We start from the raw sequence: 16820 nt of genomic DNA, 5'->3' as shown, positions 1-16820 counted from the left end.
AGCAATACTTTTAAAGGTGCCACTTAGCCAAGTTGGTAAAGTTGGTCGCATGACCTAGGTTCATATCCCGTTGAACCCACCTTCACCTCCATTAATCACTAACACCCTGCTTGTATAGAAAAAAAATAAAAATAGTTGAGAGTTGCTAGAGCGATGGAACAACATGGCGATACAGGTCAAGCTATGATAACAGGTGAGAAGTAATTTTAAGTTACAAAAAATATTATCTTAATATGATACCGTAAGTTGTGAAATAATAGGTAAAGAAAAGAGAAAGAATAACCAAGTTAGTATTTTTATTTATTTTTATTTTTTGTTCAAAGTTGTTTTGCAATGTGTCAAACCAACTGAGCTTATGGGGGATCTAAGCCCACCAAGTTAGTATTTGAATAGAACACCAAACTGATAAAAATGATTGTATTATAAGCCTACATATAATATAAAACAACCCAAAAGCTCATTGTGCACTATAATATATTTGAATTGGCACTCCTGCATTTTAATTTAAAGCTTGGCACCTGTACCAACTCCACACTCTTTGTATTAAATTCATATGTGTAGGGGTTGGGGGATACAACGCATTTTCTAAGTATAAAAGGGGGCATTTATTATCCATATCCTAAGAGACCAAAATCCAACCCACTCCAATCTTCTGAATGAAAGGAAAACCAAATTGAGTGCTTCGTCGAACTAGGCTCAATCACTTTTTTTCCCTCTTTTTTTTGGTTAATTTCGTTTCTCGGAGAGATGAGAGGAAGAGCTTTGCCTTGTACGTGGATGCCATAAAATAAATGGAGGCTTGGCTTAAGAAAATCAAAATCAGTTTCCAATAACTGTGAACATGGAAATTGTGATTTACACTTAAATTTTATATTCATCAAAGTTCAAATATGAAGTCCTAGTTAACCTCATTTATAGATTATTTATATAAATCTCATCTCTATGTCAACATGTTAAAGCAAAAATGTTCCAATTATACAACTTTAAAGAAGGATGGATTCAGATTATAGACTTCTTACAGAATTGAAGAGATGGATCTCTTGTTTTCTTTTGGAGCAAGCTTCAGGTGGGAGATCGTATGTCAAAATGATTTTTGCGGGTGATCTCTGCCTTTTGCTTTTTTGTGTCTTGAATTTATTTTGTTTGCTCCAGGTAGGTCTTCTCGACCTCCTTGTAGATGGTTTGCTTGGACTTAAATTACACTTACAAAAACAACAGAAAAAATAAATGGTAATTATTGATGTCTCTAGCCAAGCTTTTACAAGAAGAAATATGAGAAAAAGAACTTTATCAATGAAGACAAATATCTTCTGGATCAAGGCTTGACCACATTGATGACATCTTGAAGACATATTGGAAACCTTTCCAATAAGGGATTGCAATGAAATTGGGATATAAAAGTAGATGGCGCGTTAAGATGTTGCATGAGTTATAATGGATATATACATATAGTTTACTTATTTTGAAATATATAACAGCTTTACCATTGAACCATTTGATACTTAATTCCATCGATTCTCCTTCAAGGCTCCTATGGATTGCTGAGATATACAAGTTCAAGCCTATTTTGTACAATTTAATGCCCATGTAACCAAACAAGTTCACATTCATAGGTGGTTATACTAAAAACGATCACTTTGGTAGATTAAATTTCACCATCTTCAATGGTATCTACCAACATAATCTTCTGCAACATTACCACATTGACCTGAACTCTAAAACAAATTATCTTGGATTCTTGCATGTCTCATCAATTGGGTTCCTCAGGACTCAAGAGTATCAACAGGATCAGAACCAAAAAAGGTGCATGGAGAAGACTATAATTCCATGACCGTTGAAAAACAATCATATGTTAGAAAGTACAAGAAATAAATAAAGAAAAACCCAATCCACTATCATTTTTCCATTTGTCCATCTCAAAAGGTTAAAGTTCACCAAATTTTGATCTCATCTTCCTATAAACAACAAAGTTTTATGCTTCAAGAAGCATAAAGCATTCTCCATGGTCAATTACAAAGACAAACGGACAGATAAACCAACAACATCTATGTTTCAATCTCACTAGCTATAGAATTCAAACCACATACTACGCTAAGCTAAATCTACATTCTAGTTCCAAGATATCACACCATATAACTCAACAAATTACTTGTTAAAGAGAAGATTCATAACACTTCTAAATACCTGTCCTCGCTTATTAAGATGATCCCTCACCGCCTTCTCGTCCGGCACGAATCCCTTAGCCTTCATCTGCTCCAAGAATTCCCTCCCCTCCTCCAACTTCTCATCCCTTGCAAATGCCTCGAACACACTACTATAAGTCCCAGCATTGGGCCGAATCCCTCTGTTCATCATCTCCATCAAATACTTCTTAGCGTCGGCCAATTTACCGTCTCTCGCTAATCCCTTAATCAAAACTGTGTATGTGTAGGCATTGGGTTTCACCCCCGACGACAACATCCGCATGTAGACCTTGAGAGCTTCCTTGCTCTGACCTGCATTGGCGTAAGCCTCGATAACGGATGTGTGGGCGACAACATCAGGCATGTTTCCTTTATCCTTAATCTGAGAGAACAATTCTAAGGCTTCATGGGTTAGACCGTCTTTAGACAATGCGTCGAACATCTTGATGGCATTGTTGATGAGACCATCTGATCTCATTTTGTGGAAAATCTCTTGAAGGTCTTTTGGGTCTTTGGGTTCTTCAATTACGGGTTTTTTGTTGAATGGGTCGTAAGGTGGTGGAAGCTTGCTCTTGTCTATCTCCTTGGGAAGCTTGTTTTTGGAGGAAGAAGTAGTGTTGTCATCTGAATCTGAATCGGAGAAAGCGAAGGTTTTGGTGCTGTTGGTGTTGGATTCAGAGCTGTATAATCTTGTGAGAACGAAATTGGGTTTTGGTTTTGTTGATTGGAGGTCGATTGGTGAAGAAATGGAGGAGGTGAGGGTCTTAAGTGTTAATGGTGGTGATGTTGTTGTTGTTCTTGAGAAACCAGAACGGATGGAGTAAATGAGTGGCAAATTGAAGAACAATCGTTCAGTTAGAGAGGAAGGATTAATGGGGAGAAACAAACGAGAGATAGCTGCAGCCGCCATACACAGTTACTCACTCAGGAGACTCTACATTCAAGAACAACAGAGAAAATGAAGATAAAGAAGAGTTCGTATAGCTGTATTAGCCGAGTGACTCAATGGCATTGGGCCGGTTGAGTTGGGTCAGGCACATTCTAAACCCGAATCCAACTTCAGGTCACTTAAACTCAAATTGATCCAGCCCCATTTGATAAAGAGCACACTATATGGCAAACTCAATTTTTTTATTAAATTGTTTTTTTTTTTTAATTCCTAACTTCTCCCAAGAGCTTATTTCTTTTTATTGGGATATGAATGTTGTACGTTTGAGTTAAGAGAGGGATCTCCCTTCACTTGGATGAATAAGAGTCTCCCTTCATTGATATGGATATGAGCAAATGAGGAACTTATTTTTAACCCATATTTACTTAAATTGAAATTTGAGTCTTCATCTGTGTAAGCGCTGGATATGCCTGGTAATACATCGTTGTGATGCCTTACAAACCATCTTTTGATTATCTATGGTGCTTCTGTGGCGGAACATATTATAAATATACACATGAGTTTGTTAACCGCCCATCTCGTCAATCTCTTTGTTCCAACTCCGAGCCTCTTGGAGAGGCTTACCATGAAATTTTCTTTGCAATAACTTCACCCGTGCCATCCAAGTAGCTCGCCTCAGCTGTGCTCATCCCATTTTGATTGACCCAGACTTCTACGATGATGGATTAGTTGTTCTAATTTTGGACAAGGAAAATTAGTGATATCCTTCATGCAGGAGGGATCAGTCTCCATCAAATTATAAGCACGTGAAAGCATTTTAGGTGGAATCAGGGTTGCTCAATTGACTAATTTGTTATACTTGCTCAGGAAGTCATTTTTGGGGTCTAAAAGCAAAGGTCGTCATTTGGTTAAAAACAGCTTTAGTACACTAGATTATGTATGAATGATATTAATGCCCCTTGTAAACATGGATGAGACAACATCACAGATATAGAAAGAGAAAGAATTCCTTATAAAGATCAACGAGGCTACCCTCAAATAAGAGAGGAAGGGACAAGGTTGTGGTCATATAGAGTAATATTGACATTTTCATCAAAAAAATAACGAAGGACAACAATGAAAGAAAATAGTGAGAATAACTGTGGATAAGCAACAGTAGTGTCGACCATGTATAGCGTTGACGGAGATGTCAATTGTCTTCAGTAACATTAACTTCCTAGTTATTAAAGTTTGGGTGGTTCAAATTAACAGAACATCCATGTCTGCTTTTCACTGAGCATTCCGAAACACATAGGTTGCAAAACAAGCAAATCATAAAGAGACCTTAATGGGTATCGGAATTCTACACACTTTTAAGCAAATGAGGCGAGAATTCATAGCAGAGACATCTGTATGGACTATGCAATTTGGGTAGTAGAGGTGGCAGCAAAGGCAATCAAGCAGGGCACTCCAAGAAGATCTCATTCATAAGATTAATTTGTCCATCACAGTTGACTCAGAAAACAAAAAAAAACAATTTCGATTACTCTAAATAAAACAAACTACAACCCAAGTTTCAGAATTGGAGGCCATTTTCCCGAGCTGCAGCAGCAAGGGCTTCAACGCGTCCATGGTAAGGGTAACCACCACGGTCAAACGCCACCTTTGTGATTCCTTTCTCTAAACATGACTTGGCAATGACTTCGCCCACCTTCTTTGCCACATCCTGGTTTCAAAAACTTGCTGAAATTATTATTCCATACTTGAAACCATTAATTTCAAAGAGGTAAAACAATCATCCATCGAGAGTGTCAAGATCTAAGAAAAAAAAATATATGGAGGCAAAGCTTCAAAAAGAAGTCATTTTTTCCTCTATTAGTTAAATTAACTGTAGAAGAAAATCAACTAAAAAGTAGGCCTTAATATCCATATAATAAATTAGAAATCCACAATTAGATCTACAGAAAGTTAGAAATGCAAAACAGATTTCAGATCAATGAACCCAACTTAGGCAACCAAATAAATTAGATTTTGCTGCCCTTGTCCTTAAATTCTTATTTTTGGCAACTTACGATAGTGGGGCCAGAAGAGTAATCAATCCCCTCAGAGATGATTTTCTGCATTGTTGAAACTGAAGCAAGGGTATGCATCTTAGTGTCATCTATCACCTGGACGTAAAGATGCTTGTTGGATCGGAAGACACACATTCTTGGCCTCTCTGGTGTCCCTTCAACCTGAAGGAACAAGAACAATGAAAAAAATCCACATCGTCAAGAAGGCCAGTAGAAGACAGAAATGAAAGAATAAACAATAGGAATTAAACGGTATGAATAAAAAAAAGAAGAAAAGAAATATCACAGAAACAATGCAAAGAGTAGTGGACAGATGGCATTGTGTCTTATATAATTTTCTGTTGACATGTTCGGAAAGAAGATACAATTGAAGTATGACTGTAAATTTTTTTTTTTTGACGAGTATAAGTTTTTATAAATATCAAAAGGAGAATGAGAATACACTATGAATGTAAAATTTACTTCATGAGAATAATAAAAAGAAACTGTCATCTTCCTTCCTTGTGATTGTCTCAGATGTCAGCTCCTAATTCTGTAATAGAATATTCTTTCATCTGAGAACTTTAATGTTGGTTGCTTATATTCTAAAGAATCTTTCCTCAAGTGACACATTCTTTGGATAACCTTTCCTTCCTAATGAATTTCCATAGTAAATAGAAGGAGAATATATGGATTTTGAGATATTGTGAGCTTTAATGATACGAAGTGTTGAAAATATTGTAAGAATCATGTTAGTAACTAGTTTATCTTGATTAGGTAGTTTTTGTAAACTGTCGGTTTAGTCCAACATTGCCTACAAGTTACTTGTGTACTTACTCATTCCTCTACAAAGAAGTTTAGATCTCTGTGTAATACAACCAATTCAATACTTAACATGGTATCAGAGCACTTGATCATTGGATCAAACTCTAAGTTCATGTGCCGCTTCTCTGATGGGCAATGACGATGTCACCCGCCAGGCTTAAGCCTCATTTCTCTATACATTCATTTTTTCCATCATTATTACTGTTCACCACGGCATTTTCATTATAGGTATCGCTCATTGAGAATGCAATCCATGAGGGGTGTTGTTCATCACCACCAATATTCACTATACGATCACTTTTATGTGCCATGGTTTGTTACCATGTGTAATGTGTTGCCAAGTTCAACATATTTCTTTTTGGTCAAGTATACGGTTAATGTATGCTCTATTGGCGTGTAGATCAATACACTTTGCTTCTATTAGGAAAGGAAGAGATTCTTTAAAAAAAGAGAAAACCGATTCCCCAATCCCACTCTCGTTGTGGCTCCCGCTTAGTACAATTATGGTTGCAACTTGCAACACCCATGAATTGGGAATTTGTAAGTCACGTGACTTGCCAACTCTCAAAGTAAACTTTGTATTCCAAAAAACACCCTAGGAACCAAATAATCAAATGTGATTATCCTTAAAAAGCTTGGGAGCAACGTATATCTTAGTCAGAAAAGCAATACATTGCATAAAGGAATTCAAGTTTGGAAAGAACATAAGATGGGCATAGAAAGAGTAGAAAAAGCAAACACCTTATGTGCAAAAACTCAATGAGTTAAAATAACAGAATTCGCACACAAAAAGAGAAGCAAAGCGCACTAATTTCAAAATTCAAATAGCACAAACAAGATTAAAATAAATTAAAAGAAAATATTAGAGGAGGGATATTAAATAAACATGTGAAATGGGCATCTGAATTTTAGTTCAGAAAGGAACATATAGAAACAGTACAACCATCAAAAATCAGAAAAAGTAGCACTAAAATTTCCAACAATTTGGCAAAAAGAAAGAGAATTATAAGAATGTAATACCTTCTTTCTGATGCGAGCATGTCGAGCTTGTCTGTCTTCTCTCCTGGTTCTGACTTTGGCTTCGATTATCAGACAAGGGCGATGGGTTGTCGCTACTACGGATTTGGGGTGGAAAGAGAGCTGATGTGAACAAGGAAATGCACTACTAAGGAACGAAAGTGACGACGACATGCTCACTCTCTATTTCTCTAATCTTTATATCTTTAAAATGAACTTTTTGCGCGTCTCCTCCTTTTATGTTCTTTGCGCCCTTATCCTTTGGCCGTTAAACCGAGTGTCGATGGATAGGCCTGTGAAGCTTGCGCTCTCCAATATTACATTATTGCCCCTGGCATCTATACGTTGACCCAGGTCAAACACTAGGGTCTCAAGGGTTACCCATTTAACTGTAACCAAAATCATTGGATTCTCAACAGATACCCATAGATACCTAGAACTGGTTTATTTTGTCATTTCTTTTGTACTATCGATGATTTTAGGTAGTATTTTATTTTAAAAATAATTCATGTTACATTTTTCATATAAATTATCAACTAAAACTTAAAATGATCAATCTTTTTTTAAAATTTATTACTTTTAACTAAGATAATTTTTTTATTTTTGAAAAAATTATTAATTTGTATCTTTAGTATAATAAATTATAACTAAGTTAATAATTTTAGAGATAATATATGAAAAAAAAAATATTATAATGATTTGAAATACTTTCTTTCTTACTCGAACTTGAGAATTGAAAATGATGGGTACTTGTATTTTTCTACAGTTATGATTTCGATTTCATTAATTTTGGAATCAAACCTGAAATCAAGATGAATGGAATCGAAATAAATATAATAAATATAATTCTAAATTTCTTAGAAACAGAATCCAAATCTACGCATTGACATTGCTATTCAATACATCTACAAATTAAGAAGATACAAAAATTACCTCTTTGGATTTATTTAGGGAAAAAAAAATATCTATGAGAAAGAATCTTGAAAAGAAAAATGAAGGTAACATGAGAAATGGGGAGAGGTCAGGAAAGGAGAATAAGAGAGGTATAATGAATTTAGTTTAAAAAATTCTATAAAAAAAATTAGATTTAAAAAAATCTTCATTTTTTCAGGAAAAAAAAATTCCTTATTAGAAATCCTAGATTTAAAATAAATAAATAACTTAATTAATTAACTCTATAAAGAAATTCATCAAAAAAAAAAAAAATTCTATATTTAAAGAGAGCATTTGGAGGAGAAGAAATGGTTTAATTCATGCTTTGGGAGCGTCCGAGGGGAGGGGGTTTGTGCCTATAAAAAACGGTCCAGATAAATATCCGTTTTGGTAACCTATTGGTTCAGTTTATTGGATTGGTCCCAAAACAATCCAACCAGAACCCGATCCATTGAATTAGATAGTTCATATGCCGTATCAGTCTTAAGCCAAGCTGAGTTTGGGCTGGGCCCATTCCAAGAGGTTGGTGGAACCGCATTTCATCTTGCCTATAAATAAGAGTTGAAAAAAACACACGAAGCGCTACGTTGGGTTCGCTCGCAAATTCAAATCGCAGATACGAAGCGCCACACTGAGAGGTTCGCTCGTAAGTCGAATTGCAGTCTTCTTCTTTTAATTTTCTGCAGAGATCTTGTTCTAAATCACTAAAAGTCGCTCCATATTTCAACTATTTCCAGTTTTAAGTAGATTTCTGCGTTTTCTTTGGTTTTCTCACTTCTGCAATTGCTCTGGTCGATCCGTGCTCAAAACTTTATTTCGCTGGATTTCTGTGAGAATTTCTATCATCGAAACTACTTCGCAGGATCAGATCGGGGAACCTGAGATCTGAAACCTTAGAAAATCCTCTAAGATTATCGATTCTGAGATTTCTTTTTTAGTTTTCTCTGATTCACGATATCCTCTTCATCAGAGAGATCTACACTTCTACAGTCAAATTTTAAAGAAATTTATTCGAGTTTCGTAATTTTCTCACATCGGATTACATTATAGTTGATCCTTTTCGATTTCTCTACAACATTTTAGTGAATTTATCGACTTTTTTTTTTCAAGAACTAATCTGTTATAGAGATCCTGAAAGATCTATATTGTTTTGTTTTTTTTTTTCCAGTTTGAACTAGCGTTCCAAGGCATTTTTCTTTGGACTTCAATTCTAATGGAAAAAGAAGATATTCAAACCTCTAGAAAACGCATCAAATTCAAACAAGCAGTACGTGTTTCTCAATTTCTTCATCTGTATTTCTACTCAATTTTTAATTTTCTGTATCTTAACTTTAAGGTTTGTGATTTTTTGTGTCTTTCTTCTTAGATGGAAGAGAAAGAAGGCGAAGATGGAGGTGGAGCTGTTGAAGATGTTTCTGAAGGAGAGAATGAGACAAACGTTGTTGGATCTGAAGAGATGGAACTCCATATAAATGGTGTTCTCGAAAGGATCGAACGCTTCACTCAATTGGTGAACACTCACTCACTAATACGCTCTGTAAAAGAAAAATTCGAACAACAAAGCCTGAAATTTGAAGAAGAAAATTTAACAGAAACAAATCGGTTTGATAAGCTAAGATGTTCTGCATATTTTTGAGTAGGTATCGGAGCTGCTGGAAGCAGGGAAAACTCTCTTCAAGGATCTCAGTAATGACTTCGAAGAGCAAATGATCAGGTAAGTTCAGAAAAAATTGAAGAAAAAACAGGATCAAAATCAGAACAGAAATCGAGAGATCTGATTGATTTTTACACATTCTCTGATCATTTTTGTTTTTTCTCTTTATCCAGAATACACAGAGAGCAGATAGAGAAATGGCAGGAGGAGATTAAGGAGGTGCGATCGCTTGATGTGTCAAATGAAGAGGCCAACGCTCTTCTACATAATGCGCGGCATCTACTTCATAATGTCCGCATTGATACTTAGAAGGTAAAATTAAAATCATAACTCATATGTCCCACATTTATAAATTAATAACGATTGATTGATAAACAGGTCTAATAGCTCTTCTGAATCACAAAACCAAATTTTATTTAGATTACAAAATTTTAATTTCTTAAAAATAAATTATATTTTCATGAAAATACCAAGTTTTCATAATCTTGTCTGATACTTGGATGTGTACAAGTCGTTGAGAAGCCAAAGAGACGGACATGACCATGGAGGGAACATTTTATTAATATTCCCCAGTTTGTGCATCAGTTTAAAAGATTGAGAAAAAAGAGAGCGGATGGTGGGGTCACCAGAACATAGGTTTGAAATGAGATTGAATGATTCTAAAACCATGGTATTGACGATCTTATAATGTTAGAATCAGTAGACTTTTGAAACCCCTTAAAACCATAACTAAGTTTGAACTCTATTGATACACTTTCCCCGGGAGTATTGGTTAATAATTTGTTCCATAATGGCTTACTTTATTTCTCGTTTGTGTAAATGGAGCAGGTAAATACATGTGGCGGCACAACCTTGATTTTCAATATTCCAAGTTTCTAATACAAACAGTGAAAGAAGAAGAGGGAGGGAACTGAATGTCATTGAAGGGTAAAATTTTCTTAGTTTTCCCATACTATAGTTAGCATTGAAGTAGTTGCAGCCAATTGATGAAGTACAGTAGTTAATATGAACATCATGATTCCAATGATATTTTTGTGGGTGAGAATCTGTCCGAGAAGCATAGAGGAACTGTTAGACAATAATGACGGTGGATGAGACCTAAACAAGGTTTAGAGCAAGTCATAAATCCATCAAACCAGTCCCCAGCCTGTCGTCAAAAACCTTGTGAAGGAATAAAAATAAAACATTGGTGTGCAGAAAGACGAGACCCAAGGCTCAAAATATTAGGGATGGAAAATTACTTAAGGATGCTCACATGTCCAAACACAACAGAACCACGTCCATAAGTTGGCTATGGATAACGAGGAAATATCGACTCAAGCGTATTAACATTACGTACTAAAGGAAAAACAAATTAAAAAAAAAAATTGAAATGAAAAAAAAATGCTTATACACCATAACTTCTGATTCTCTAATCCACGCTACTTATTCATCACCCATAGCCAACTCCAGTGCATAGTCGTCCCTGTCCTGTAAAAGTAATCCCACTGGAACAATCAGAAAACTAAAGAAAAGTACTTTGGATCATATAAACACAATGTGAAATTATGAAGCATGGGATCCCTATTTTTATTAAGAGGCTATACTATCTTTTAAAACAATAGATTTAAAAACTTACAATTGGTCCTCGTGCGAAATATCTTCCAAATTGAAGCCAATAAACCTGTAGAATATAGGGATTCCACATTTCCATGATACAATTATAAACAAAAGTTGGATCACTATAAATCAAAACTATCACTGTCACTCTGTTAACGTTTTTCCTTTAAGGTAGTGTTGTCTTCACTATGGATCTTACCTCATCCTCATCTTGGGTTTCAACTTCTAAGTCAGTAGATGGGAAGCCCACACACAGTAGTGCATAACCCTGAAATGATTATTAGATGATAATTATTGGAATCGTCAAATAATTTTTGGAAAGGTATTTTTTTTTTATTGTTGCTTTTAGTTTTAAGGAGGAATCCATGATATACCATTATTTTTAATGCATTATATGAAGAGAAAGAAAAAAATGCATCTTACATGGAACTGCAACACTAGCACCAAAAACAAATTTAAATTCTAATAGACTCATTTTCAATTCATGATATCAGATAATTTTTCAGAAGACTTTATAAAATTTAAATGTAACAACCTTAGATTTTAGTTCAGCAGATATCCCAAGGGCCTCAGGCTGTCTTATTTGTCCAGATTTAACTCGAACAGCACAGCTAGTACAGCAACCTGTTACATATAGTGCCTTTTATTATCAATTTTCATTTTGACCAATATAATAGAACATGACCATTGCTAGCCGTGCAGAAGAAAAAAAAAAAGAGCAAAGTTGTGTTCAGAAGCAGAATCAGAAAGAAAATTGAAGGTGAATGAAGAAGAGGTACTAAAAGGCTTCAAGAAACTATAATATCAAAACCATTACTTGCTAGGGAAAGTTATAATATATAATACAAAATATAATCTGTTTAATATCTAATACCAATAATGAAATATGCAACAATAAATAACAGAAATCCAGCAGCAGCGAATGTAAAATGATGAAATCAAGAAATACACAACTTAAAAATCAAGCTCTTTGCAAATGTTGCATTTGTATTACAAGAGAAAAATATGAACACCACCAAATTGCTAAAAGGGAGATTCCCTCCTCACATTTGATTCGAAAAGTTAATTTAGGAGTACTTAATCTCATTGGGTTACAGGTTGAAGCAACTTCAACAAACTAAAATTATATGCCTTCTTCCATGTTGTTGAAGTCTCATTGAGCCACATCTACAGAGAAACAAAAACAATTGAGCTGCAGATTTTCTAGCTCCTATTGTTAGCACAGAGGGTTGCATAGAAATGGATAGGAATGATGCCTAATGATCTTTGTAGTATCCCGTGTAAGGATAAATGTGGTAGATTGTACTTGGTTTGGGTCTGCCTTAACCTCGATAATATTTCAAAAAAAAAAATGAGTAAAATTAATGAATTTCTAAACAAAACCCACAATGTAGTGACTCTGCTTCTACATATGTAAGAATCAATGTTTTCACACACTAAATTAAGGTGTGAGACTGGCTACTTCCTAGAGATGTACGCCTCACATCACATGCGTAGAATTTAAATAAAAAAAATTAATATTGAAAATAAAAAATAGAGTAGCCACCATCAATAATAATATAAAATATTACAATTTTATATTTTAACAAGAAAGAAATATTTTATATTTAAATAATTAAAAAAAAAAAAACTACAGTCAATAACCATTTTATATTTATTACAAAATAGGCCTAAATACTATTTTTTGAATAGCTTTCTTTGTATAATTTATGAATTGAATCAAATCAACAACTTACATAGCATATAGTACTATTTTATATTCAAATTTATTTTTAAATGCTTTAATCATGTTGCCTGCTAGAAATAACACACACACACACAGACTAAAAAGAATAATAGAAGATTAAACAAGAGGAAATTAATAGAAAATCCATGAGAACTCCTCGTGGTGGGGTGCGTATATTTTGGGTGTCCATTGGTCTAAGATGTAAGCCTCAACTGTTTTCATGTTTCTCCGTGGCATCTAAGACTTATAAATGAGCCTCATTCTCAGGCATGCCTTGAGGTTTAAGCCTCGGTACCTCACAGGCCTTTAAAAAGATAGGTAAGAATTATCTGTTGTGTCATAATTAGGGAAGTCAAGCTTTCTGATAGTATGTTGTTTATGGCTTTTTTGTTTGGCTTTACTTTTACATTTATCAATTTTATTTATTACCAAAAAAATAAAAGAGAGAGATTGACAGATGCCTCAACTGTAAATTTTGTCCTAAAACCTTTGACGACTGGAAATGGGTTACAACTTACAACTTCAAGTGATCAAACAAAAATAGAAAGAAAGAGAAATGTTGAAACATAGAGTTGTCAAGGATACCATGTCTACAAGCAAATGGCAGAGTTATATTCTGAGATTCTGCAGTGTGTAATATGTATTGGTCCTGCAAATTCATTCAAACATAATTAATTGAAAATTATAATTTAACAAAGAACCAAAATACCACCAAATTGTCCTCCAAGAACATCAAATTAGGTTTTTAAAGAAAAAAAAAAAAAAAAAAGTAATCGAAAACATTATAAATCAGAGAAAAAATCAAATAGAAACGAATTGATGGGTTTAATACCTCAGGAACGAGGAACTCGTGAACGACACCTCTCTGTCTGTCGTGAACGGTGACTTTGTGCGTCGGCATCGTCGATGGAGAGGTATAATTGCCAGTGAGGTCAGAGATTCCAGTAGAGGTTTTAAGTTCTGCTCTCGTCCCCCTGAAGCTTTTCGTAGGATTTTGGTGAAATTTAGGGTTTATTGGAAGAGAAAACTGACAGAAATTAGAGGTGATTCGAAGATCCATCGATGAAGAAAATGTTAGTAGCGAACAGAAATGCTATCTTCAACCGGATAACGGAAACGAAAGGCATTTGGACATGAAATATGATTGAGTAGAACCTGGAGCGTTATAACATAATAGCTCCACCTTTTGTATTTGATGTTGACTGTTCGATGGGTCAAGTTTCTATCTCTAGGAAAAGAAAACATGTGTTTTTTTTAAGTAGATCACTCCCCTTAGTGTCGGAAAAAAATGATATGGGGTGATATATTTTTTGTACATAAGGGTGACAGTTTCTCCTATAATTTTATGAGATTTTTTTTTTTTTTCGTTTTTTTTATTATAAACGTATCTACGTAGACAGCGGACCGGGCCTGTTTATGGGCTTTGCCAAGTCCATAGACAATGGTCTTGTCCAAGGACTAGTCTCAGGGCATGTACATCCACACATCACAAACACCAAGAAAGTAAGGGTGTGTCCTAACGGGTGCCCCTGAGGAATTAAAGCCATCAAACTCATGACCTATGGGCATCAACCGCTTATCGGTCTAAAATTACCATTGAGCCAATCCCTCGGAGTTGACTGTATTGAGATTTACTTTTCTTGAATTTTTTTTAAAAGAAAATGAATTCCTGTTAAAACATTAACTAATCAAAGATGTGATTACTTTTTTGGTTGCACAATCCGTGAGATATGGTGTATCGTGGATTTAATGTCTTCAAATTCATAGTCTTCTTCTTCGATAATCTAGTTCACTACTACTCTTTAATATTTTTCTTATACGATCAATTTCTTTTTATTGGGATATTATTGTGTGGGTGCCTGCTAAGGAAATTCTGATAGTCAAATTAATGGTAATGAAGGTAGGGAATGGTGGAGGTTGCACACTACACATTCAACAATTTATGTGCAAGAGAGAGTTGTAGAGAGGTAGAAAAGGAGTCATCTGGTCTCGTGAAAGGGAGAAGGAGCCAAAAAGATCCTTAAGCCCTTTCCCTCTCCCTCTCCCTTTCATATGTTGCTCCCAAAGAAATGTGACAGTTGCCTAACAAAATCATTGTATGTCGAGCTTCATACGGGATAATGTTCCCTCAATACCTCTTCGGATTTCTTTCCAAATTAATTATCTGAAGGCAAGGCTTGACACACTCTATACTTTTTAAGGGAAGAAAATGTGAGAATTGGGAAGCTTGGTTTTTTTCAGCTCTTTGATGGTTTGTCCCTACACATGTCATACCTCTCATATGTGATTGTCTTTAAGAGAAGATTCGAGAACGTGCCTTGGATTGCCTATCAGTTTGTAGGCCAAGTTACTTGTTTTTTAAGTTGTCTTAACCATTGCGTCGGTGCCTATATATTCGAGTGCATTGAGAGTTCAGCTTAATCGTTTTATTTCCGCGGAGTTTTCATGGGGAATTAAAAGTTGGGCCGAGTGAAAGGGTGTAGCATCTTGGTCTGATATCTATGTTATACATACCAACCATTGAAGGTGGGAGATAAATCATCCATAAAAAAGGCTTAAATGACCCTAAAACTAAAAAATAAAAATCTCAAAATAATTTAACAAATTTTTACTGACTAGATCTTCACTAACTACCTTAAAAACATATAAAATAATAGTCAAACAGATGTCCCAATCAAAAGTTACACCCTATTTTAAGTTCGAAATTGGCATAACATTGATATGGGGAAAGCATTTCGAGCCAATTTCTTGGCAGAGCACCCTGCCCCCGAGAGGGAGAGGGGGGGGGGGGGGGTGAGACCTTTGCCCTCAGGAGTACAGAGCTTGAGTTGATTGCTAGTGGGTGTTTATCTTGAGTTTGTTGTTGAACATGAATCTTGAAGTAATGATCCAACGATGGATTGAATGCTTAGAAAATTAATTATCCTCCACAAAAGCAAACTCTTTGTTTAGGACCACTCTTTATATTACTAAGTTTGAATTTAAGAGGCATCTCGATTTATCAACCAACACTACAATATATGTTACTGACTTATCCCTAACAATAATGTTGACGGATAGGCCGAGACCCATAGCTCAGTTCGTTGTCTTAGGTCCAAGTCTAGCTTATCCATATATAAAAAATAAATAAATAAATAAAAACAATGTTAATTGATAAGTCGCTCTCCACAAAACTATTTTTAAGGTTCCCCTATCTGAGAACTTTTAGTGTGGAGGTTTGCAATAAAAGTTGAATTATTATTATTATTATTATTTGGTATAATATCATCAACATTGTCTATATATTACTCCAAATATTTTTGGGTGGTTTAGACATGCCCCTCCACTTTTTATCGAATATTTGAAATACCCCTTATGTTTTCATCAAGAGGAGAGAAGAGAAGGGAAGAGAAGAAAAGAAAAAAAAAAACTCAATTTCTCTCCACCGTGTTTGGATTGATAAGAGAGAATGTGGGATAACTTTGAAATTTTAAAATATTTTAAAAGGTTTTCCCTCATCTTTTCTCCACTTTTGGAGTGAAAGAAAACTCACCTTTTTTTACTTTCCTCTTTCCTCTAATTCTTTTCTCTTCTCTAGTCATTTAACAATCCAAACAAGAGAAATGGAGATAAACTCATTTATTTTCTCTTCTCTTCATTTCTCACATTCCAAACATAACCTAAAAGATCACTAACAAAAGTGATTGATATTCCCTTGTACTGTCATTGTCAAAATTTTGAACCTCTTCAATAAATTATTTTCACTTATTTAACCTCATGTTCAATTCATTGTCTTCAACCACTTATTAAAAAAAAATCGTAGATTTTTCTACCAAAAATACTGGTATTCTTTCAAAATTTCTTATCTTGTTCCTGACGTTTGAACTTCAAAAGAGATAGAATCTTAAGATAGAAGACAAGAGAAGAAAATGTACTATAACAACTAAAGATGGCTGATTTTGAGGATAAAGATCCAAATCTTTTA

The 16820-nt window shown here is 34.8% G+C and overlaps 4 protein-coding genes across 4 annotated transcripts; 1 reads left to right on the top strand and 3 right to left on the bottom strand.

Moving 5' to 3' along the window:
* Positions 1 to 1873: 1873 nt before the first annotated feature.
* Positions 1874 to 3208, bottom strand: LOC147403186 (uncharacterized). Its single transcript, XM_086438674.1, has one exon. It carries the CDS (start codon positions 3091 to 3093, stop codon positions 2146 to 2148), a length of 948 nt encoding a protein of 315 aa, XP_086294800.1. The 5' UTR covers positions 3094 to 3208; the 3' UTR covers positions 1874 to 2145.
* Positions 3209 to 4514: 1306 nt separating this feature from the next.
* Positions 4515 to 7213, bottom strand: LOC147403185 (large ribosomal subunit protein uL18c-like). Its single transcript, XM_086438675.1, has 3 exons — positions 6948 to 7213; positions 5124 to 5285; positions 4515 to 4777 (listed from the first exon to the last, which is right to left on the bottom strand). Exons 1-3 carry the CDS (start codon positions 7116 to 7118, stop codon positions 4628 to 4630), a joined length of 483 nt encoding a protein of 160 aa, XP_086294801.1. The 5' UTR covers positions 7119 to 7213; the 3' UTR covers positions 4515 to 4627.
* Positions 7214 to 8469: 1256 nt separating this feature from the next.
* LOC147403184 (knotted 1-binding protein) lies at positions 8470 to 10591 on the top strand. The gene is made up of 6 exons (XM_086438673.1): positions 8470 to 8523; positions 9046 to 9144; positions 9244 to 9387; positions 9518 to 9591; positions 9705 to 9843; positions 10360 to 10591. Exons 2-5 carry the CDS (start codon positions 9091 to 9093, stop codon positions 9838 to 9840), a joined length of 408 nt encoding a protein of 135 aa, XP_086294799.1. The 5' UTR covers positions 8470 to 8523; positions 9046 to 9090; the 3' UTR covers positions 9841 to 9843; positions 10360 to 10591.
* Positions 10592 to 10752: 161 nt separating this feature from the next.
* On the bottom strand, positions 10753 to 13958 carry FDC2 (2Fe-2S ferredoxin-like superfamily protein). Its single transcript, XM_086438672.1, has 6 exons — positions 13689 to 13958; positions 13442 to 13505; positions 11666 to 11754; positions 11330 to 11398; positions 11150 to 11194; positions 10753 to 11001 (listed from the first exon to the last, which is right to left on the bottom strand). The coding sequence occupies exons 1-6, from the start codon at positions 13914 to 13916 to the stop codon at positions 10957 to 10959; spliced, it is 540 nt and encodes a 179-aa protein (XP_086294798.1). The 5' UTR covers positions 13917 to 13958; the 3' UTR covers positions 10753 to 10956.
* Positions 13959 to 16820: the final 2862 nt, after the last annotated feature.

The sequence above is a fragment of the Akebia trifoliata genome, chromosome 4 (assembly GCF_017979445.1).
Source record: "Akebia trifoliata isolate Shusen 1 chromosome 4, ASM1797944v1, whole genome shotgun sequence".
Lineage (NCBI taxonomy): Eukaryota > Viridiplantae > Streptophyta > Magnoliopsida > Ranunculales > Lardizabalaceae > Akebia > Akebia trifoliata.
The sequence above is the reverse complement of the archived record's forward strand: the minus strand, read 5'-3'. Positions and strand labels throughout refer to the sequence as shown.

Bases quoted from the DNA above. Each gene is read 5' to 3' on its own strand.
- LOC147403186 (XM_086438674.1), bottom strand. From the start codon at position 3,093: ATGGCGGCTGCAGCTATCTCTCGTTTGTTTCTCCCCATTAATCCTTCC.
- LOC147403185 (XM_086438675.1), bottom strand. From the start codon at position 7,118: ATGTCGTCGTCACTTTCGTTCCTTAGTAGTGCATTTCCTTGTTCACAT. The intron at 5,286-6,947 runs GTATTACATTCT...TTGTTCCTTCAG, and splicing joins ATGCTCGCATCAGAAAGAAG to GTTGAAGGGACACCAGAGAG. The intron at 4,778-5,123 runs GTAAGTTGCCAA...TTTTGAAACCAG, and splicing joins ACTCTTCTGGCCCCACTATC to GATGTGGCAAAGAAGGTGGG.
- LOC147403184 (XM_086438673.1), top strand. From the start codon at position 9,091: ATGGAAAAAGAAGATATTCAAACCTCTAGAAAACGCATCAAATTCAAA. The intron at 9,145-9,243 runs GTACGTGTTTCT...CTTTCTTCTTAG, and splicing joins GCATCAAATTCAAACAAGCA to ATGGAAGAGAAAGAAGGCGA. The intron at 9,592-9,704 runs GTAAGTTCAGAA...CTCTTTATCCAG, and splicing joins TTCGAAGAGCAAATGATCAG to AATACACAGAGAGCAGATAG.
- FDC2 (XM_086438672.1), bottom strand. From the start codon at position 13,916: ATGGATCTTCGAATCACCTCTAATTTCTGTCAGTTTTCTCTTCCAATA. The intron at 11,755-13,441 runs GTATCCTTGACA...TATATGTAACAG, and splicing joins GCCATTTGCTTGTAGACATG to GTTGCTGTACTAGCTGTGCT. The intron at 11,195-11,329 runs GTAAGATCCATA...TATATTCTACAG, and splicing joins AAACCCAAGATGAGGATGAG to GTTTATTGGCTTCAATTTGG.